Source organism: Cheilinus undulatus, linkage group 6 (genome assembly GCF_018320785.1).
Source record: "Cheilinus undulatus linkage group 6, ASM1832078v1, whole genome shotgun sequence".
Lineage (NCBI taxonomy): Eukaryota > Metazoa > Chordata > Actinopteri > Labriformes > Labridae > Cheilinus > Cheilinus undulatus.
In genome coordinates this window covers 40417327-40440111 of record NC_054870.1, presented here as the reverse complement: position 1 = coordinate 40440111, position 22785 = coordinate 40417327, and the positions used below count along the sequence as shown (strand labels likewise).

Here is a 22785-nt window from a genome sequence, read left to right as displayed (position 1 = left end):
CATATTCTAATCATTATTAAAAAGACACAGTTGAACACTTCATTATCAAAGCTGATTGATGGGGAGGAGAGGACCCCGCCCACCTTTCAGCTGTGTGACAATGTGTTTCATCTGGAGCCACAGTAGACCGGCACGCTGCATTCAGTGCAGGTCGTAGCTAATGCTAACTGCATTGGGATAATGTGCGGCTAATTCTATTGTCTCCCCTCATTTCACAGCGAGTGTGTGCACCTGGCTGTCTCCCTGCGTTGGCCCCTCTGCAGCCCCCAGGGACACAGCACCCAAAAACCATATGGGGCCCCAACATACCCGGAGGCCCCTCACAATTTATACTAATCAAATCAGAGTCCCTACCCCCCCGACATAGAGTCACACTCTTGGCGTAGGAGGAGACGGCCGTGCCTGGTCATTATTAGGAGAATTAATCACTGCCACATACACAATAGGAAACCTGCTAAGTGATCAGAACCTCTTGACTGAATACGCACACAGAGTCACGCTATGATGGAGAATATCACTTGTCATTTGAGAGTGTTTAAGAGGAGTCAAGGCGGATGATTCTCATCTTATATTGAGCTATATCATGCTCAGATTTTATGGCAGCGTCCATCAGGGAATACAAACTCACATCAGACACAGTGTTCCCGACAATAACCGTAAAAAACTAGTTAAATTTATTGTTATCAAAGATTAAATACATAACAATAAACTTGTTTCCTTATCTTTTTACTGTGCTCTGGACAGATAAGCGTTATCAGTCTGTTGGTGATTTAGCTGATGATGGGGAGAAGGAGAGAAAAGGAGGACTTTTATTGACTGAGAGCCTAATGTCAGACCATTGATTTCTCCCCACACACATTACTGTCATAATCACACTATTGGCGCTGGCAAGCTAATTATGAGTGGGTCTCCCTTTGTGTGTGTGTAAGTCCGTGTGTGTGCATTTTTCAGAGCTAATGACTGTGTTCATTTGACAGGAAGCTCAGCAGGACTCTCACACTGAACCGCTGCAAGTCAACAGGACGCACTCGCACACATCACACACTTACTAAGCGGATGTAAGACAGCTTGCAACACCTCCTACTGTTTTTATTAATACTTCTGTCAGAAACATTAAAAGCCGCGGCTGGTTGCCGGAGCGATGAGAGTCCCTGTCAACATGTGCCTTGCTTTCTAACACACTGGAAGAATGAGAAGAGCTGAGCTGGGCCTCGACATTAAAACATTACACTAATGAGGAAAGATGAAATTCTGATAGCAGCGCTGGGCTATTGGAATCCCTTAGTCTACATCAGATAATTATGATTGTGAATATTAGCAGCCCGAGAAGGAGTTATGCTTGTGTTTAGGCATGTTGTTTTTAGCTGAAACATACCAACATGGCCTACTGCGCTACAGTACCTCCTCTCCGGGATCCAGCTCCTGCAGGATGGCGCGTATGCCGGGGCAGTCTGATGTTTGAGAGCACGACTCGGGTGTTGATGATTCAGGTTGACTCTCTGTGACAGCAGGAGTCTCACTCAGAACAGGGAAGAAGGTCAGACGGTCACAATCCAGTCCTCCCTCGTCTTCATCCTCTTTAGCCTCTGCTCCAACTTCACACAAGATTTTTGGCTCTGTTACAAAGCAAAGATGTCAACATTTCTTATACTCTGATGCTTTTTGATATGCTTCAAAATAACATCATCTCTCTTACTTTAATGTTTCATAGCATAAAAGGCACCAAAACTTTACAAAAACTACATACCATTAGTAATATTTTAAACCAAAACTGTTCCTAGCAAATGAAAGAGAGCAACTGTAGACAAGTCAAATTCACAGCTCAGTTCAAATTGATCAGTAGTGGTGACACTGGGAATATGTTTGTGCAGTTTAGACAGAACTCAGACGTTTGTGTGCAACTTGAAAAAATTATAAAAAAAAGAAATGAAGAAATATTGGGTGTCTAGTACACAGTTTTGTTACTTTGGTTTAGTAACAGGTTTTAATGTTTGTACAATATTCCCCTGCATCATATCAGAAATAAGATTTGAGTTTCAGGATACCGCTATTACAAAGGAAAGAAACTTTTCAACAAGCGAATCACAAGTACCATTTTGCAAAATGCTTCAAAAACATCACGCTTTGGTCTTTCAGGTCAGTTTAAAACTGTGATATCAAACTAATCTGCCCTTGCATGCAACTTTTAATTCTAAAGGCATAGTTGCCACTCTCTTTTCATTTTGTACGACTGTGTTCGTTCTTTTACCATACAAAAGACTAGACACAGGCATCAGTTTTGTTGTGTGAGTTTTTGCTTGCATCATATCAGAGATGAAAACAAACTTTGGTATCAGGATGCAAATATTACAAAGGACTGTCTACAGTCCTTTTTAAATAACGGCAAAAGATTCCTAAAAATATATTGTAAAAAAAAAAAAAAAAAAAGAAGAAAACCCAATATTCTGACTAATCTAGACAAACTCTTGTTTTATATTAATGAAAAATCTGATCTTTTTCTAAGGCATGCTATCGCTGCATGCTGAAAATACTGAAAGAACTGAAAAAGTTTGTTAAACCTGTAGTGATGTTTTTATTTTTTGTCTTTCATGTCTAGACATCTTGTTAATTTTTTTATGTATAACAGAATTACGTAAATATTTTTTCATGCATAACAGAATGGTATAAGTGAAATCTGATGACCTTAAAATGCTTTGCAAGATTATCTATCGTAGCACACAAAGACCTCTAGCATTATAAAAATAGACTTTGATACTGCTTTGTTATTTTCATATAAGCTGATTTAACACTTAAATTTAAATATGAGTTAAGACAACAGACACACCAGGCAAAAAGTGATGAAGCTTCATGGGTCAAAACTGTGTGAACATGTACAGTAGGTATTAGGGTTGGAAAAAATCACTGGCATGATATCTGCATTGGCAGATAGTAGCTTTAAAAGTAATGATCAGAATTGCAAAGTATGGATTTTTTTTTGCCAAAATTTACAACCAATGCATGGTCCGTAAACATCAGCTGCTAATATTGGCTATATGCACAAATAAATTGGTGGAGTTTTACTCTGGGCAGGGGGTTCTCAAACTTTTCAGCCCGTGACCCCCAAAATAAAGGTGCCATAGACTGGTGACCCCACTGTGCCTGAATGTGGTTGAAGCATAGTTGAACATAGAAATGCACATTCAAGAATAGTCATGTGCAGACTTACATTTTAGGGTTTTTTCTAAACATTATTTTGATTTCAGCATCTAAAGGCATCTGGCGACGTCCTCTCCGTGTCTCGCGACACCCAAGGGGGTCCTGACACCAAAGTTGAGAACCACTGTTCTAAGGGCTGAAGTTTGTACTACATTGTATAACAACTAAAATGAACTTGTAAATATTGTCATGTCAGACATCTGCAAAAATCCAATACTGTGCATCCCTAGAGGATATCAATTTTTTCTGTAATGCATGCCATGAAAGGCCCAAGTATTGGCTCTTTACACTGCCAAAACTGGCATGTATAGAAGAGTAAAATTAAGTTTTACAAAATTTTTTTTTTTTTTGCTTTATCGGTTGCCATTCAATATTAAACATTTTAGCTTGCCCAGTATGAGCCTATTTGTTTTGGTTGTCTCATTTTGTGCATGAATTTAACCGTTGAGCAATTAGAAATGTTTTTAAATTCCTTTTGTGCCTGTATTGTAAACAGAACAGAGGGTAGAGTTAGAAACTGTGGAGAGACAGAGTGGGGAATGCTACACAGGAAAGAAGCCACAGTTTGGATTTCGACACAGGATGCCTGCTTTGAGGAAAACAGGCTCTGTGCACTGGGCCAGCAGAAATAACCACTTGGCTCTTGGTTTTGAACTGGCGGGTTGCAGATTTGTGCCTGGAAAAAAATTGTGGAGAAAAGTCTATATTTCGTTGTGATTTTGAAGGGCATCACTTCCATCTCTGTTCTATCACATATCAAGTCCAAGCTGCCCTGTCTTTCTCCAAAAAAATAAAATGGTAATGATTGAAAAATTTAAGAATTTGTGTCACAGTGTGTCTTTAATGTGGTGGTGGATTTGCGAGACCAGTTGAGAAACACCACACTGGGCTGCTAAGGCTTTGCATTAATCTTTTTAGTTAAAAAACAAAACGAAAGTATATTTCCTTACCTGTATCAGCCTCTGTTATGCTGTTGTCCTCAGGCATGCCAGTCCTTAGGCTCAGACACAGCGATCCAAGCACCTGTCGTAACAACATACAGTATGTCACTGTTATAGATTGAAATAAGAATCATTTGCTTGACACAACCCACTCTAGAGAGGTTTACCCGTTTCGACCGCCTCAGAGCTTTTCTGCGGATGCGTGATCTAGTCCGGTTGGGTCCCTCTGCTGCATCTTGCACCCAGTCTCGGCTCAGCAGCACTCCTGGGCCTGGTCCGAATATAGCTCTCTCCCTCAGTAGTTCGGCTTCTACATGCAGCCACTTTGAGCTCACTCGCTCCCACTCACTTGCTTGTAACTTGCAAGCAGAAACACAAACACATTAAACATAAATAAATATACTTTCAAATCAGCTTCAAAACAAGTTCTACTTTAATGTCTTTAATGTAGCATCTCTGTCACACCTGTAAGTGGTTTGTTCGCATGCTCTCAAACATGCTGTGGCCTCTTTGTCGATGTGACTCCATGAGGGACAAAAACTCCTACAAAAAAGGAGAAGAAACTGATGGATGCAAATGAAAAGATAGAGAAGCACAATCACTCTTCCTCAAACTCTTATTGTACACACACAACAACACAACACGTTCATAAAGATTGCAGATTCATAATGGTATTGTTGTTTCCTCATGCAATTACAATGCACTCATACAATTACATCTGTTGTAAATTGCATTCACTGGGCAAAATAAGCTAGTGGCTACAGTCCTACAATAACCCTGTCTGCAAATGTAATCATTTGTTGGTGTGATCTAATTAACATAAACATTAATATCACTGAGCCACACCACAGTCAGGGGGCAAGGTAAGAGTGTGCACCCTTATTGTGTGTGAGCGGGTGTGTGAGTGTGTGAGCGATTAAAAGAGAGAAGAAATGAAAAAATGTAAAAAGCCAAAACAGAGGCATGTTGACACTGCAGGATGCTCATGTTGAGCAGACACACTGGGATCATATTCTGACTGTTAACTGCTTCATTAAACCCATCATCACAGCAGTGCTCGCTGAGAGACTAGTGAAACAACATGTGTCCATCTTCACAGCTGACCCAGGAAAGCCATTTAATTGACTGAATGAACATGCAGTAACTCTTACTATCGAGTCTTATTTACCGAGCTAATTTTGTGTTTTGTGCTGTAACCCCATGAACGTGGTAATTGATTTCAAGTACAATAATAAAACAGCTACTTCTGTAATACAAGAGATGCAGAAAATTCAACATAATTTCCGAATAAACCCATGCGTAAAAGTTGACAACAAACTTTGACAAGCCCTCTAGAGAATGAAAATTTGTTTCTCTAAATGACTGGCTGCCTATCCAAATGAGAAGTTGTTCCCAGAAAGAAATAAAGGAGTAATTTGAGGGGAGATTATAGAAATATTACAGACAAAAAAGAGAGTAATAATGAAGTTTGCGACTAGAGCCGTGTTGCGACAGATAAACAGCAAGTCAGCGTCATCATCTCCTAATTTCATTCCTTCATTTGGACAAACATAAGTAATATATAGCATTAATTACCCTATTTAGCAGATAGGAACCTCATTGGCTTTTTAAATGCTGCATTAAATACATAACTCATCTCTTCCCTCTGCAATTAACATCAGAACATCACACTCATTTCCATTTTAATGACTTCCCAACAATACGCCACCTTTGATGATAAGGCAACATAATGTCAACTTCATTCTGGGCTGGCAGTGAATGTGTAATGAACTTAACGTGATCATTAGTGCTGTTAATTATCTTTCTAATATGAGGACACAGATATGATTATGGAAACTGCATTCGCTGATGAAATAAATCTCCAGAAGAATTGCACTGAAGCTTGACTGAGGACACAGTCTGCCTATCAGTCTCTGTATTCTCATTCATTACCTACAGTCGGCTTTAAAACTCTTAGTTTTGTTCATAAAAGTAGATTTCTGAGAGGCAGAAACTATGAGCAGAGCTCTGTGGAAACACATTACGACGGATCCGGTGACTCCCCACGAGCTCATGACTCGCCAAGCAAAGGTCATAAGTTGATGATCCAGAAATTAATTAATGAGTCACTTGTTTCTTCATCAGGATGAAGGGAAAATGAGCAGACTGGCTGACCACCACTGATTGAATATCATCTTTTTGCATGCTGCTTCTACCAAAGAAAGTGTTGCAACACAGCAGAGAATGAGAAGTCCCTCCCTCTTCTTCTCTGCCTCTCACACGGAAAAACAATTCATCACCTTCTCTGATAGCCTGTCAAAGACTGATATGATAAAGAATAACATCAAATGAATAATGTTTTCATCAGATTGGTACTACTATAATTGCCAACCTGATTTCTGTCGCACAAATAAGAACACACACTCTCACACAGTTTGTGGGGGTGAGACAGACACACAGACGCGGTAATTTCATGCCTGTGTGCCTGAGTAATATGTCCCCGCTCCCTGCTCCAGATGGCTCGACGTCTTAAGCGTTGTGGGGGAACTAATGATGTGGGCCACGTGTTTCGGGGGGAAAAACAACAATAAACGCGTCTTTAACCTTCAGAAGCAAACAGTGTGTTGTAGCGAGTGTTCCCATGGATAGGCCTAACAGATATCAATTACTATGCCCACTCAGGGGCAATCAGCTGTGATAATCCAAATCCATTTAAAGAAATAATCAAACACCCCCACAGGGCTGGACGGCCCACAGCACAAACACAGCAGTGACTTTGGGAAGGTGTTTGGGGAAAGCGCTCTGGGGTGCAGGGACACTTGGGAAAGGGTGCTCACCCTAGAGGCCCACATAGACATCAGGAAACACACTATATGGACAAAAGTATTCGGCGTGACCATTACATCAGCAGGGACTGTAATGACACTGTATTCTACTACATGAACTTTAATATGGAGTTAGCCCTTTTTTGCAGCTAGAACAGCCTCCACTCTTCTTTGAAGGCTCTCCACAAGATTTTTGAGTGTTTTTGTGGTAATTTGTGCCCATTCATTCTTTAGAGCATTTATGCCGCCAGGCACTGATGTTGGACGAGATTGCCTGGCTTGCAATCTTCGTTCCAGTTCATCCCAATAATGCTAAATGGGGGGCTCTGTGTGGGTCAGTCAAGTTTCCGAACTCAACAAACCTTGTCTTTATAGTTCTGTCCATAAATTACAATCCAGTCACGTTGGAATAAAATCAGCCTTCTCCAAACTGCTGCCAAAGTTGGAAGCACAGCATTGTCCAAAATGTCTAAAGCATTAAGATTGCCCTTTACTAGTGATAAGGGGCCCAAACCCTGAAAAACAGCCCCATATTATTATCCGTCCTCCGCCAAACTTCACAGTTGCAACAATGCAGACAGGCAGGTAACAGTCTCCTGGCATCTGCCAAATTATCAGATGTGACCAAATATTTTTGCTCACACAGAGTAGTTTCATGCAAAAGTGAGAAGTTTAAAGCACTTTAAGTGTGTGTTTACCTCTGCTGTTACTGAGTCTTTGTTTTGTCTTCCCATAGCAAAGCGAACAGCACTACTGATCACATCAAACTTTGTCTGGGAACCGCTCGCCATCCTCTTCTTCTGAGACTCTGAAAGATACACAAGCACTAGTTAAATGACGCAACATACAGTGCATCTCATCTTTCTGCTGTAATTATTAGAGTGAGAGGTAACCTGTGTACAGCAGCCAGGCTTTGTGTGCCGTCTCCTCCCACAGAGGGCTGATGTCAGTCATGTTGACAGGACCTGTCTTCACTGTGTGGCTCACTGAGATCTCTATCTTGTAGGTTTCCTCCAGTGTGTGTTGCCTCTCTGTCATGATCTTTGACCAGCAGGCCTCTGCTAAGGATACTAGCTCTCTGTCATCTAAAACACGGACACATATTTTTTCAGGACTCTCTTGTGACCAAGTAAACCTCCATAGACTCTGAAACTCTACAAAAATGTCAGGCTAAAGTCATGAATGTAAATAAACTCTCACATACCAGCGCTCATACCTGTGGTAACGTCTGCTCCGTTGCTGAGGCGAGCAGAAAGTTTGGGTTTGATACCAAACAGGTGGGAGGAAGTTTTCCTGCTGTGGACCTTTTCTACCACCACTCCAAAACCCTCAGGGTAACTACAAAAACAGGGGACAGTGAGAATTACAAAAAAATCTGGTTTCTAAATATTGTTTTTTAACATTTTTTTTTACAAGTGCATAGCTTAAACTTTTCCTAATACTGCCATGTAAAAACCACAGATTATGACAGATTTTATTAGGATTTATGTGACGGGACGACACAGTAAGTCCCTTATTTTATGTGAGTGTCTATTAATGATAAAGCACAGTGTTTATTTAGATGACAAATGTGGATAACTTTAAGTGTTTTGATCTGAAACCTTTGACTTTACTGTGAGAAAAACAGTTCTGCATCCAAACATGTCACCTTTTAAGCTGCTACTATATTAAGGGTAAAAATCCTGGGTTAAATTTAGTACTTTTAAAGATCTTTATCAAGAATCTCTCATTTTATTTTTTAAGACCCCATGTATCTTCAATTTCTAGCCATGTACACTGTTGAAACAGTTATGTGCATGTTTTGTGAGATTTGTAAGACATAAATGTGACAACATAGTAAAAAAATGCAGCTAGTAGTTGTTATTGTAGCATGCAAATAAAGCTTTCTTTAAGATGCAAGTGGTGCCAACATTAGCAGACTCTGCGCTAGTATTACACTAGGCAAAAAGCATCACTACAAAGATGCTTTTTATTTGTAACGTCCTGTAAATTGTTAACAAGTATTGGCTACAGTCTCAGCTCCAACATCTCCACCTCCAGAGAACTTGTATTTATATGCACACATCCCTCAAACACACACTTTACTTGCTAGAGACACAGCGGAGTTTTAAGGATGCGCTGACAGCTCAACAGGCCAGAACAAGCAAGGAATCCAAATCCAAAGGCTAAAATTTTTTATCTCTAGTGAGTATTAGTTTTGCATATACCTGCCAGATCGTATCAGAATCAGACAATGAAGAAGGCATGTGATGAAGTTCACATTTGAATTGTAGGTTGCCATGACAACATCCCAGCGTTCCATGAAGGTCTGCAGCGCCCTGATGACCCCTTCCTTTTCTTCATGTGATTGTCGCGATTGTGACAAGAAATGAAGCAGGACTTTATTTGTGCACGAGTAGAGGGCTGACACTGTCTTCTCCTTCTGACTTTGGCCTTTCTCCAGAGCCTGAAAGTACACAGCAAAGCATATGTTATTAATTTGTGTATTTGTGTAGTGTTGAAATGAACATTTACACAATCAAGAGCTCCAAGTGCTTTAAAAGAACATCATCCACGTCGATATAAATTATCAATAATGATTTTGATTTAAAGATCTGCAAAAGTTAATTAGGATATGAATAAACACTTATGAGCTACAGTATTTATGCATTTTTTTGTGTCTTACCACCACAATCTGATCTGCCAGGAAGTTGAGCAAATTCTCTGGGTCAGCCACATAAATGCCGCTGTAAAGTTTCTGCAGCAGAGTCTTACTAAAGAGCACCATGTTCTCCATCAACATGCTCATCTGTCCCTCGGGCGTCTGACTGTTGAAGTCTGAGATAAAAAAAGAACATAAAGATTACAGATTTTTTTTATTTAATTGCTAATAACATGGTGATCCCACTTGGAGCTGTGAAGAGCATTGTAATTGTACCATGTGAGTTGAGGTGAGTGTTGTTTTCTCCCTCATTGCTGAGCATGAGAATGATGTCCATGATAAATTCCAGCAGCTCGGTCTGGAAACTCTGCCTCTGCTCCACCGATGCACCATCAGGTGAAAACTGTGAAAACAAAAAGGTTATTACTTGAATTAATGTCTGTTTAAAAAAGCACTGACAAATGATATTTGACTTTTGACCCTTCTTGATTTTATCTTGCTTGACAGAGAGGGGAACATTGTATATGATGTCTGAAGTGTAGGTGTGGTGTGTGAATTTCAAGTTTTTGGCCTATTAGTCTTCTCCCCCCTCCTAGTGGTGAATCATAGTAACTACAGCATTTTGGTGCTGCCTTTTTTAGTAATTGAGCAAAGAGTGGCACCTTCTGGAGAAATGAGAGTTTGACAGTAATGCAAAATACCAAAGAGCCTTTGTAAAAGACAATACACTATATATTGTCAGTGACACATTAGTGTTGAATATCGGTGGATATTTCATTAAAATTGATGGTTTAACCTGATAAACTAGTAATGGGCAGAAATGGGAAGCAACGAAATGCAGATACGTCATTTAAGTGTTAAATCAGATTCTTCTCTAAAGAGATTTTCAATGAAAAATCCCTGTTATGAAGACATCAAATGAGCAATAAAGACACAGACAATAAAGCACAATAAGACATTTTAAAGGTAAAATAAAATGTGGTAAATAATATAAGGTCTAAAATGTATTAGAATGACGCATTTAGGAGTCTACTTCTTCCACTTGTATTTTAGTAAAGAGATTGAAGTTATTCTAATTCTTAATCTTAAGCTACTTTGACAAAAGTATACATGCTTCTACTTGAGCAAAACTTTTGACAACTTTTTCCCAGCTCTTGTGTTTTTTTTGTATGTGGACGTGATTGTATTCACCTCCAGCAGCACAAGCAGAGGATGGGTGTTGCTGTTAGCAGACACATTGAGAAGACTGTCCATCAGCAGAATACGGATGAAGTCACACACCGGCTTTCTGTTTGAATGACTCCTGAATGAGTCCTCAACTTCACTTATTCCTTGATGATTAGCCTCACCCTTAAAAAAGTAAAACAATTAATGAGATGAGATCATTATAAGAAGACATTTTTAGTGTTTTACAAATTACAGGAAAACACACAAACCTTTGACACATCCGCAGGATATACAACTCCTGCGAGTGTATGGAGGAACTCTGGTGAAGCCCACAGCGGGTCCTTTGGACGAAGGCTGTGGAGCAGACAAAGGAACTGCATCACACTAGCTGGGAGCTTCAACTCCCATGATGCATCAGTGCCTGAAGTGTCATTTGTAGTAGGAACAGACTGTGAAAAAAAAACAGAAAAACCCATTAAACGTGATCAAACTATGATGATAAATACTACAAAAGGCATTCGATTTTTATATATTTACCTGTGTGACAATGACTTTGACTAATTCAAGCAGGATCATTGCAGCTTCAACACAGAGCTGCTGAGCTGGATTGTCTGCTTGGGCTTCGATCAGGGACTGCAGAGCATCATCCAAAGGCACCTGTACAAACATATAAGAAGGAAGGGCGAAGATAAAGAAGATGACTTAAAGGGGACATATTATGCAAAAATCACTTTTTCGGGTTTTTCTAACAAAAATAAGTGCCCATGGCCTGTCCACAATCCCCTAAAATACCAGGGAGAACACATTCCCTTCCACCTTCTCTTTCTCCACCTTTCAGAAAATGTGTGCTCAAACAAGCCAGTCTCAGATTTTCCCCTCATGACCTCATGTGGGGAGTAAGCACCCGCCCGCAGGTTTGGTCGGCCCTCCCCGCCTGGTCCCGGGAGATTGATGGTTTGAAACCCAGTCAGGTCCTTCACTTTGGATGAAAGTGAGTGTAATATTGTAACATCAGGAGTGCTACATCCATTACCTGAGAGGGGTGTGGTCAGGGGCGGAGTCCCTTAGTCAAGATATCTACAACCAGAGGCATCAACCTCTAACACCTTTAATTTACTTTTTAAACATTTAAAGAGACCAGTTACCCCTGACATAAAGTCTCCTGTAGCTGAATCCAGGCTGCAGGAGCAGCATACCTGAAACTCCTTTTACCCAATTCAAGACAGATTTTGGGAAAAGATAACAAAAGTAAATGTTGTGCATTGCAAAATGCAATGTGACTTTACAGATGAAACCAAATATCGTCCATTTCGGTATTAATCTGAATGTCTCAAGGCGTAATGACAGTGAAGCTTCATTTTGGTGCTGTCATGGAAATTCAATGTAAAAACACCTCTAAAAGGTTGACAGCTACTCACATTACTTTCTGCAGTGTGACTGACTTTCCTCTCAAGCAGCAGAGCAGCCAGAGCTTCATACACCTGAGGCAGGTGAGAGTGTTTGATCAGCAGCCCCTGAAGAACATCGAAACCAGGACACGAGGTAGTCGAGCACTCATGAGACCAGGAGTGGGCTTGCAGGTTGTCTGTTAATAAGACGAGACTCACTGATATTAGAATTTAAAGGAACTACTCAGAATATTCTTACAGACATAAATATTTAATGACCTTAAATCTAGAATGTCAAACATTTCCAAAATCAGTTTCACATATTGAGAATGCTCCTTGAACATTTTCTACATCTTTATTCCTGAACTGCAAATTAAAAAAACTTGTCAGGGTTGTATCTAGTGGACCAACACAAAAGGCAATACATTCAAAAATTATGTGAGGCAGGATGTAGTATTTTAACAACAAATTATTCACAAAAACATGACTGAAGAGCTTTTAAAGCTATGCGTTGAACCTCTGATTATCCTATGCAACCCATTGCCTTCAGATTAAACTGTGTTTTTGTTAATGTTGTTAAATTATCCAATAAATGTCTGTGTTGTTGTGTCTTCTTCTAAAGAGTAGATATGAATATTTGATTTCATGGTTGTGACATAGTTAAATTTAGAAAAGTTTAAAGGGGTAGGTACTAATACACAACACTTTATGCCCAAATATAACTTATTTCCTGGTAACAAGATAATTTGATTAAGTCAGTTTTGGGTTATTAAACACACAATCATGTGAAAAAAATCTAACTGTTGTACAGTGTGTTTAAGATTACCTAATTCTTTCTAATCATTATATGAAATTAAACATTTATCATCATTTCCACAAACTTTACTTGTATTGCCTTATTATATTTCTCTGTTTGTTCATAGGTCAGGTCAGGAATGGGAGCATTTGCCAGTTCACCCCAGTCACATCAACCATGATCCTCTACTGCGTTGGCCTCCTAATGGCCATTGTCCAGGCCTGTGCCAGGCCCATGCCCTATCTCTCCAGGTATCCTTCCAACTGACTCTTCCACAACCTGCACAACCGCCCCCATCTAGTCCAGCCTATCAGGTCCGGGCCCCCAGTTTGCAATGGGCTGGATCAGACACAGCAAAGCACACCAGGTACCTTTAGAAGCTCCCACTCCTGTTTCCAGCAGCTGATCGATGCTATCCCCACTCCACTGCAGTGTTAATGTTGTTGACTAAAACCAGTTGCCGACAGCCTTTTTTTCCGTGACAAAAACTTGACTAAGACTAGCCAAAGATAGATCTGTGATGACTAAAACTGACAAGAAGTAAGTTTAGTGTCCATCAAGATGACCAAAACAAGACTAAAATGTAATTTAGTTTTCATCTGACATTAAAAATCCATGATATTTCTCCATTGTGTGTAAATCTGTCAAAAAACAATGCATCTGTATCTCTTTTGCCTCTTAGTGGAAAACATGGATCCCAAGGTTTGGCAGGTTGCATAGAACACACTAACATGACTTGGTACCAGATTTCGGCAAGAGAATAAGTGCTTGGACTAAAAGTAAAGACTAAAATTTGAGGACTTTTTATGGACTAAAACTAGACTAGAGCTAAAAAGGGTAGGAATGGCTAAAATGTGACAAAAGTACATGTAATCAAAAGACAAAGACTAATATTAAAAATAGTGGTCAAAATTAACACTGCTCCACTAAGCACATAAGCATTAGACACAACTTGCCAATGATACCCAAAAATGCGCAGAAGAGGTGTTGTCACAAAGGACCCCAGCAGACGGCGCTGGCCATCAGTCCAGGCCTTACAAGAGTATAGTAAGACCAGGAGGGCCAAAGACTTAAAGACTCTGACTTTCATCCTCATGCTCAAATACCAGGCATGCCACGCCACCTTGCCCAATGAACCCATCGCCTTTTGCGTAAGTCAGATCTGTACATAGTCCAGACTTTACATAGAGGGTGTTAAAGCTAAAGTCAATTCCCTGGGTACAAAAATTTGGCCGTTGAAGCTGTTTCTAAAGATCTACTTAAAGTAATTCACTCTAAGTATAGTTAAGCAAGTAAGATCATAGCATATTTGGGCAAAAAAAAACAAAAAACGTGAATTTAAAGATTAAATTTAAAAAACATGATTACAAACATAACTGATCTGTAATGATTTTTAAGCCCTTGTTTTTATATGCTTTTACTATGGTCATCTTCATTCTCTTGTGAAGCGATTAAATCAGCTTTAAATGTACTCTTGCTGGCAATGGCTCCTTAAGATTCACTTAAATATTTCTGCCTTGCTGTGAGTAATCATTTAACGATTCATACCCATGACAGCAGAGGGCTCCTCCATGCCCTCTATGAGTGTCGCAGGGAGGATCCCCTCTCTGAAGCTGCTCTGCTGACTGGGATTCCACAGGAAGTTTGTGAGAAGGACGAAACCCAGTTTCAGAGTGGACGGGTGAAGGTGCGGCTGAAGGAAGAGCAGGAACCAATCACTTCCCAGAGTATTAAACAAGTCCTCCTTTTGACTAGTGGGTGATAAGAACATGGCAGACATTCAGGAAATGTTACTGCTGTGAGACTTTACATACTGGAAAAACAAGCTTGCACAGGAGAAATTATTTAGTTGAGAAGTAATACATGTTACTCACTCTTCAGTTAGGCTGTCAGAGCTGAGGATTTCACAAAGAGAGAGTAACATCTGGTTTCGGATCCAGACAAGGCCAGCAGGATTAGATGTGTGAGCTAAAGCACATGTAAGAAAATCTCGGTCAGTTATGATTTTATCATCCTAGAGACATCTGATCTGCTGTAAAAAAAACAAACCAAAAAAAAAAAGATATGGCTGTATTTTAAAAGTTTTACCTGTAGCATCCAGGGAAAGATCACTTTCAGATATTTCATCACCCTTTGAAATGTTACAAAGAGGCGGTAGTGTGTAGACAAGGAAAAGCCCAAGCCTGAACAAAAAGAATATATTCAAACATATTCATAAAGACTGGATTGATATGACATTTTTACATGCAAGCACTTTGTTAGTGCTGGTTAGTGCTGGACACTGGTTAGTGTCAGAACTGTACCTATTTATGTCCAATGGAGTGAAGTGAGCTTTCAACAGGGATGTAATGACACTTGAAATGATGTTAACCATCTGAACGGTCACAGTGGGATCAGAAAGCTTGAATAGAAGCTTTAACATGATACCACCACTGTGAAGGACTGCTGCATTTGTGCTGTCACTGCAAAACACAGAAAAAACATCAATGTCACTCATAATCTGCTCCCACATAAGGGACAATCTAATTAAGCAATACTACTGTTATCAGTCCGGCTGTTCATTTTTGTAAACTTTCTCAGAGCTATTTCTGTTGCACTTTTCTGTGACATTGATGACAGGCTGCTGCAGCGTTGACCGAAAAGCAAATAATGTCTGCTGTCAATCTTGAACAAGACCCTCTTTGTTGTGTTATGTAACTTGTTGTGAGCGGCCATGTGAGGTTATAATAAATTTGATTAAACTTAGGACTTGACCTGTGTGATGTGGTCACAGGCCATTAGCTGTGGAAATTACCTTGAGGATTTGAGGGTTTCAGCAAAGTGGTTCAGAACTGAAATGTCCAGACTATCTGAGGTCTTCTGCCACACCTAAAACATGACATAATGGAGGATCAACTTAAATGATTAGCTTTGAAATGCAGTCAAAACTTTCCAAACAATTACATGGTGGACCTAAATAAACTTAACACAAAAAGTAAGGAAATTTGTGTTTGGTAGATTATATCTTTGTTGCAACAATGCATCTTGGCCATAAATGTTATACTGTTTGAAAACCTGTTTATTTTTCCTTTAAACTGTGCCACATTTGTAAGGAACATGCCCATGTGGGATGAGCAGCAGAGCTGAGCATGTGGGATGCACCCATGGAAAAATTTGCCAAATCTTCTCTACCAATGCCAAACAGCTTATTTTGATAATACTACTGACTCTTGTTTTGTGCTGAAAATCAGGTGCCTGTTAAGCAATGTCAATGCATAAAGATAATGAGATGAGACTCAACTAGTGGCAACCCATATCTCCACAGTCTGGGGCTGAACTCTATCCTCCAAGATGACGTCACTCGACCACATAGAGCCGGGTTTATCAGAGACTACCACCAGATTTTGAAAGAGGAGAAGATGGAATGGCCTGCCAGCAGTCCTGACCTCAAACCCATTAAACACTTGTAGGATCATGCTGTTCATGCAACAGTAACCAACATAACCACATTGGCTGACCAGCATGAGGAGGAGGTGCCAAATTGTTCAATTACCAATTTGTCTTGTTTCCTCAGACTTCGATCAGCCAATCCACCAGACAACACCAAACAAGAGTTATTGTCAGAAAAGGCTGTTTGGCATTGGTAGAGAACATTTAGAACATTTTGCATGGGCGCAACCTATATACTCAGCTCTGCTGCTCATCCCACAAATGCATGTTCCTCACAAATAAGGCACCATTTAAAAGGGAAAGAAACAGGCTTTCTAATGGTATAAGATTTATTGCCAAGATGCATTGCTGCAACAAATACATAATCTACCAAACACAAATTTCCTTACTTTCTGTGTTAAGTTTAAATAAATTCCCAACATCAACTTTTTAGAATTTAGCTACTTACCTCCAGGTCACACAGCAGGGCCTGGAAAGCAGGTGTACTCTGCAGACATCCCGAACCAGAACTCAACTCCACTGAGCTCGACAGATACAAAACCAGCTGAAAGGTTCTGTGGCTGATCAGACTGCTCTTCATCTTCAGCAGGAAAGCTAGCAGCTTCAAAGAGGGCAAATTATAGGAAGCAGAACATTTTTTAAAGTCAAATTTATGATTTTTTAAGTCATTTTAAAGATCTAAAAAAGAAAAATTAATAAAATAAATGCTGCATCACTTATTGTGATTTTTCAGTTTCGTGTGGGACTACTTTAACTCCTATTACTCCACGTATAAAACCCTTTGTACATATCATGCACGTCACCTAATCATCGTTGTTTACTAACCATTGCACTGTACTTTTTTATCTTGAAGTCAAAACTACGTGAACTTGTATTTCTCATTCTTATCATTTACTCTTTCAATGGGTGGATTGTGAATTTTAACATATAACAAGAAAGAGACAGAGGTGATTTTTAAGGATGCACAGATACCAATTTTTTCCAAACCAAATGCGAGTACAAGTACCTACATTTGAGTACTCAAGGATACCAAGCACAAACATGAGTACTTAATTATACCATAAATGACTTGTCACTATTTTGAAAGTTTCTTTTATTTTCATCAGATTTTCTTTATCCCTCCTCTTTACTTTTGTAATCCTCATTTATGTAAAAATATCAACAAACTGCAGACACGGCTCCGACTTTTAATCTACATACTCACATAATGAGTGGCTAACTCATGCTTTACAGTGATACTGAGTACAGTATCTGCAATGTTTTATGAGTACCAGTACTTAGACATGGTATCAGCACTTAAGCCCGATACTGGCACTGGTATCTGTGCATCTGTATTTATTATTCAAGAACTGAGTCAATGACCTTAGATTTCAAAATTTAGTTTAAGACTTCCTGAGGGTCAGTGAGAACCCTACATACACAAGAACAGATCACAACAAGGATGTCAGATTCTAAAGCCTGTTTATGCATTATGTGTAGCCACTCAAGTTATTTGACAAGGCAGACCTTGTATCCACTAATGCGGTTCATTTCCTGTTGCATGGCAGGGTTGGTCTCCAGCACAGAAGTCAGAACTTTAACAGCTGCATACAGAGCACTGTCATTTGGCGCCATTGCAACCAGGCTAAGAATCACTGCAGGCCCACCAACATAGAGGAAACCATTGGATGCACTGCTTGGACTGAATGTACGCACGCCTGCATGAAAAGAACATGCAGTTACAAAATGCTCCTGCAAGCATCAGCTTGAATATTAACTTCTTCAAGAAATATGTCTTTTTTCTTTTTTTTACCAAAATGTCCAACCAAAGCTGCTCCGATTGTGCGGGCCGTACCACTGAGGTGCTGGCTGATGTTTCGGGCGAGAAATACAGGTGTTGATTGATCCCGAGACGTTATACCCATCTGGAGTTAAACACAACAATCAATACTCTGGATCAAAGCAGCAAGCACAGAGGTTCATCAAAGACTCACCTTACCTCTTTAGCAATGAGCCTGCAGTCCACTTCATTATAATCCTCCCTGATCTGTGCGACTGTTGTTAGTGTAGAAACTGCTGGGTTGATGCCAAATGAAATTCTCTCCTCAGGAACCAGCCTGAGAGGGAGAGACTCTGCATCAGGATCATGACCTGGATAAAAAACAACAAGGCAAAACAGGACAGGAAGTTAAAATACAAATGCTTAACATAAAACACTGAAATGTGTCACTTCCACCATCAATTTGAAAATTAGACAGTATTTCCATGCAACTTATTTTTTCACACATAAAACTTAAGTGGAAAAAAATTGTAAGCATCCAAGGGTTACAGCTGTTCTGCATCTTTACATGTTACCAATGTATATCACGTGCTCTTCAGAGAAAACCACAAATGCATGCAATAAGCACCATGACCACATAATTTACCATGTGCCATTACATGGTGGGAACACAAAAATGACACGAGAAAGCAACAAAGATGACCAATCTAAATATATTCCTGGTGATAAGGACCAAGCTGACAGGAGGGTGTAAATATTACAGAAATTCAGATATTTGCGCATATCAGGCTGCAGTAATGTTATGTTACATTGATCTAGACTTTGTTTAAAGCTGTGAAAGCTGTTTCAAACTTTCCAAAGCTTTTCCAAAGCTTTAAACTGTAATTTCATTCACAATCAGATTCTTGAAACTGCATTTGTTCTCAACAGCTTAAGCCTTACTGGGTCATAACCACCCACTGGCAGAAAACACTTTATTCTTTGGATCTTTTACAACAAAACACCACAGTGAGGAGCTTGTTGGAGTGAAAACATTCCTCTATTCAAGCTGATACATGTCATGACAGCTGGTTGTTTTCTCTCTAATATCTACAGTGAACTTTATCTTACTCCAGGATCACACATGACTCATAAAAAAATGATGAAATGACTTCCAGGAAGTTAATATGTAAAAAACACGAGAAATCTTGTGACTCACCTGTGTTGCGCAGACCCAGGAAGTTTCCCAGGTAGGTGGTGCCTTGTGAGAAAATGATACGGACAGAATTGGCACTGAGAGCCTCTTCAAACAAGTAAGAAGGGCCCATTCTCCACACCAAAGCTGCATGTTCCTTCCAGAGAGCTGGAGTTCCTATCAGTCCGTACACGTCGATCACTGCTGTGGGGTCCATGGAGACGTACTGACCAGGGAATGGCTGAATATACCTCATCTGTCAGAAAATACAGAGGACATGAAAACCAGTACACAAATGACACAATTTACCAAGAATCAAAACTAGTCATATGATACAATGAAATACAATCTGAAACAGTTTTATTCGGCCCGTGGAGAAATATGTCTTGGAATTAAAGATCCCCAAAAAAGAGTGCCTTTTGTTAATCACATCCACAAAATACTTACATTGCATGTATTCTATACACTAAATATGTCTCTTTCCTTTATTTCATACCTTTCTTGTTCCCACTGCCTTGCTGTTGAAGTAGGCTGTAACCAGACAGTTCTTCTTTACCTCCTTGGCCAAAACCACAGTCAGATGGTGCCACTGACCTGGGATCAGCATGCTGGAACAGCGAAACCTCAGAGACGTAGGAAGAGACGTTGGAGTGGAAACTTCTGGCTCCATCATATCTTTACAACAGAGATGAAGAAAGGCATTCAGACAGTTTATGTAACTACTGAGCAGTCCTACCCTAAACACCAGTGGCACCCCAGTAATCCTGTGGGCACTATGCATACAATTTGTTGCTGGTATAATTTTAGAGTTTGAATAAAACAATGGCAGATCATGTGTATTAATTCTTTTCCATTTCTCTCCTTTTTCTGTTTTTGAGTAGCTGTCTTCGGCTGTGTTAACTAACAAATGTCATGATGCAAATACAACTGTAGTCATATGAGTAGTGCAACGTAACTTCTAGTGGTAACAGGTCAGGTTTTTTTTTTTCATTGAAAGTTTTGGCTCTAAATATGGAGCTTTTATTGTTGCAAACTATTTGAAAATGCGGACACAGATCTCTACCCAAATCTGCAAATGAGTAGATAAAATTGCAAATGCATGTCCATATCCACAAATGTGTGTTCAGATCTGCATATGCCTGTACAGGTCTGCAAATGCGTGCAAAGATTTGCAAACTTGTACAAAGATCCAAAGATGCGTGCAGAAAATCTGCAAATGTGTAGACTCATTTCTAACTGTGGACTTCCTTTTATTTTGGTTCAGAAAATGTAATCGCTTTTTGCGTTAAGTTGTGAAAATACTCTCAAGCCATCAATTACAACTGAAGTCTGCCTCTCAAGTGGCTGTCATGCATACATGCCTTCTGCCGTACACGATCTGCAAATGTGCTCTATTCCACTCTGCAGTACATAAAGGAGGAAAATAAGGGTTTACACCCACTGTTGACACAGCCAATGTGACATCTGCCAGGTTTGACACTCTAAATCCACTCTAAATTCTGGGTGCTCCTTTGGCTGCTTATGTTGGTTAAAAACACATGAAAATAGTATGATGAAAGACTAATTGAGTGCACTGGCACTGATGAGAGTACAAAGATACTGAAACAGATAAGAAGGCTGCTGTATGAGAGTTTGACACAATGGGGAGACAATAAATTGCCTTATTTTTGGTTGGAATCCAGTTTAGTCTTATCATTTTATTTTCTGGTTTGTTATTGTTAGTAGTGGTGGACATGTTTTGTCAAGCTAATGCTATTTTCTTCTTACTCTCTCTTGCCTTCTTAAAATGATGCTGCCAAATGCTTGAATCAGTTGCCTGCTTAGTACCAACTTTACTTCACATTCCTCTGGAATAGCTTTATAACATGCCCGGTACATTGCTTACAATGTTTAACAACTGTCTGTTGTTTTTGGGATCAGCTGTTTAGCTGTGTGAGGTTTGTCTGAGTTCTGATGCAATGCATGCAGTGTGGGTCTCTCTCTCTCTCTGTCATGTGTAAGTGCACCTGGGAACATATATGTGTCATTCACGTGCTGGAATGGTTATTGTGCACATGTTGGATTGTCATACTGCTGTTAAACACCACTGATAAGGAATAGCTTACAGCTTCAAAGCTACAAAGAAATACCTAAACAATTCTTGTCCATAAGTAAATGTAAGATCAGTGAGCAAATATTGACCACATTTTCTTGCTCTTACCCAGGTATGTAAATGTCTCCTCCTCTGTGGAAATGACCAGACAGCCATCATAGGCTGAGAAGGAGATGGATAGACACACGTACTGCTGTTCTGTCCGGGACATGTGACGGACCACAGACAGGAGACGGATTGGGTGTGAGTCGCAGGCTGAACTGAACCTGTTGATCTGAAACCAGCAGGAAAACGAGAGACCGGCTGCAGGAGGGAAACCCCGACAGTCTGAAACAACATAGGGGAACTATTAGATATAAAATTCAGCTTCCGTCACAACTATACAAGTATTAAACCTTAAATGGATCAGTTACCTCCTCCAATTCCACCTGTTGAGATTGAATCTGCTGTGACTCCTTTCACTGTGGCCAGAGACGGCAAGAAGAGGCAGCTGCAAAAAAAAAATCACAATGCAAAGATTAGAGTTTAAGAATTAGGTATTTAATAAAAAAATTTCCTTCTGAAGTGCATTCATATCAGGAACATTGTATGATTATTATTGTATGCCATTATGCTGAATATTCCAGTATAATTAGCATATGGGTATTATCTTTGACAAACCCATATTGTGGCACATCCTGCATTAGACTTCACTCTCATGTATTCTCTCAATAAAACATGTTTAATATCATAGGGCTATATTCTTTCATTTTAATATATTTTTACTGTGAATTTTTCATTTTGTATTCTGTTCTTTTTCACTGCATGCTACAAAATGTAACAGAGAACCAGCACAACAAAAACTCACCCATAACCACTTTCACTCATGTCAAACTCTACAAAGGCAGGTGAGGAGGAGACTCTGTGAGGTCTAAAAGTGCGTGGAGATGTCATTGACACCAGGCTGATGATCTGGTGGGCAGGGACTGCAGAGGATTCACAGCGAGATGAAGATTGTAACAAGCTGAAGGTCCGCTTCAGTGTCTTTACTGGAGATTCTGAAGATGTATCCGCCTCTGTACTGGTGCCTGGTGTAGAAAACACAACCAAAATCAAATGCTGTCTCTCCATTTGTGTAAAAAAAACAGCTATCAAATCTATAGAGGACTGACGCTTACATGCATAAGTAAAAAGCAGGCACAAAATATAATAGATGCAGTTGCTATAACAAAGCAGGTATGTACCATTTGCATCAGGAGCTTTGACAGACTGTTGGCATTCTTGCTGCATTTGCATGACTGATTTGTCTGCTGAGCACATGAGGGGGTCCCCGAGACACAAGAACTTTCTGTGGGGCAGACAATGAACATGTTTCAGACACAGAATAATGTAGTAAATGAATTCAACAGAAGCTTTTTAA

At 39.8% G+C, this 22785-nt stretch overlaps 1 protein-coding gene across 3 annotated transcripts in view; it reads right to left on the bottom strand.

The window, feature by feature from the left end:
* Positions 1-22785, bottom strand: part of wdfy4 (WDFY family member 4) — a 75611-nt gene that overhangs the window by 30183 nt on the left and 22643 nt on the right. For 2 of the 3 annotated variants that reach the window (XM_041789122.1, XM_041789123.1), the window contains 29 exons: positions 22610-22713; positions 22234-22453; positions 21800-21876; positions 21495-21713; positions 19791-19969; positions 19319-19550; positions 18340-18491; positions 18154-18265; positions 17868-18058; positions 16810-16962; positions 15727-15800; positions 15236-15394; positions 15021-15115; positions 14807-14900; positions 14481-14683; positions 12167-12333; positions 11286-11405; positions 11018-11197; positions 10773-10931; positions 9858-9984; positions 9606-9757; positions 9148-9386; positions 8145-8278; positions 7834-8025; positions 7639-7748; positions 4602-4679; positions 4304-4495; positions 4146-4218; positions 1402-1616 (listed from right to left, as the gene is read on the bottom strand). In XM_041789122.1, coding sequence (XP_041645056.1) covers positions 1402-1616; positions 4146-4218; positions 4304-4495; positions 4602-4679; positions 7639-7748; positions 7834-8025; positions 8145-8278; positions 9148-9386; positions 9606-9757; positions 9858-9984; positions 10773-10931; positions 11018-11197; positions 11286-11405; positions 12167-12333; positions 14481-14683; positions 14807-14900; positions 15021-15115; positions 15236-15394; positions 15727-15800; positions 16810-16962; positions 17868-18058; positions 18154-18265; positions 18340-18491; positions 19319-19550; positions 19791-19969; positions 21495-21713; positions 21800-21876; positions 22234-22453; positions 22610-22713 — 4402 coding nt within the window. The remainder of the gene's footprint in view (positions 1-1401; positions 1617-4145; positions 4219-4303; positions 4496-4601; positions 4680-7638; positions 7749-7833; positions 8026-8144; positions 8279-9147; positions 9387-9605; positions 9758-9857; positions 9985-10772; positions 10932-11017; positions 11198-11285; positions 11406-12166; positions 12334-14480; positions 14684-14806; positions 14901-15020; positions 15116-15235; positions 15395-15726; positions 15801-16809; positions 16963-17867; positions 18059-18153; positions 18266-18339; positions 18492-19318; positions 19551-19790; positions 19970-21494; positions 21714-21799; positions 21877-22233; positions 22454-22609; positions 22714-22785) is intronic. The other variant, XM_041789124.1, reaches the window with a different exon arrangement.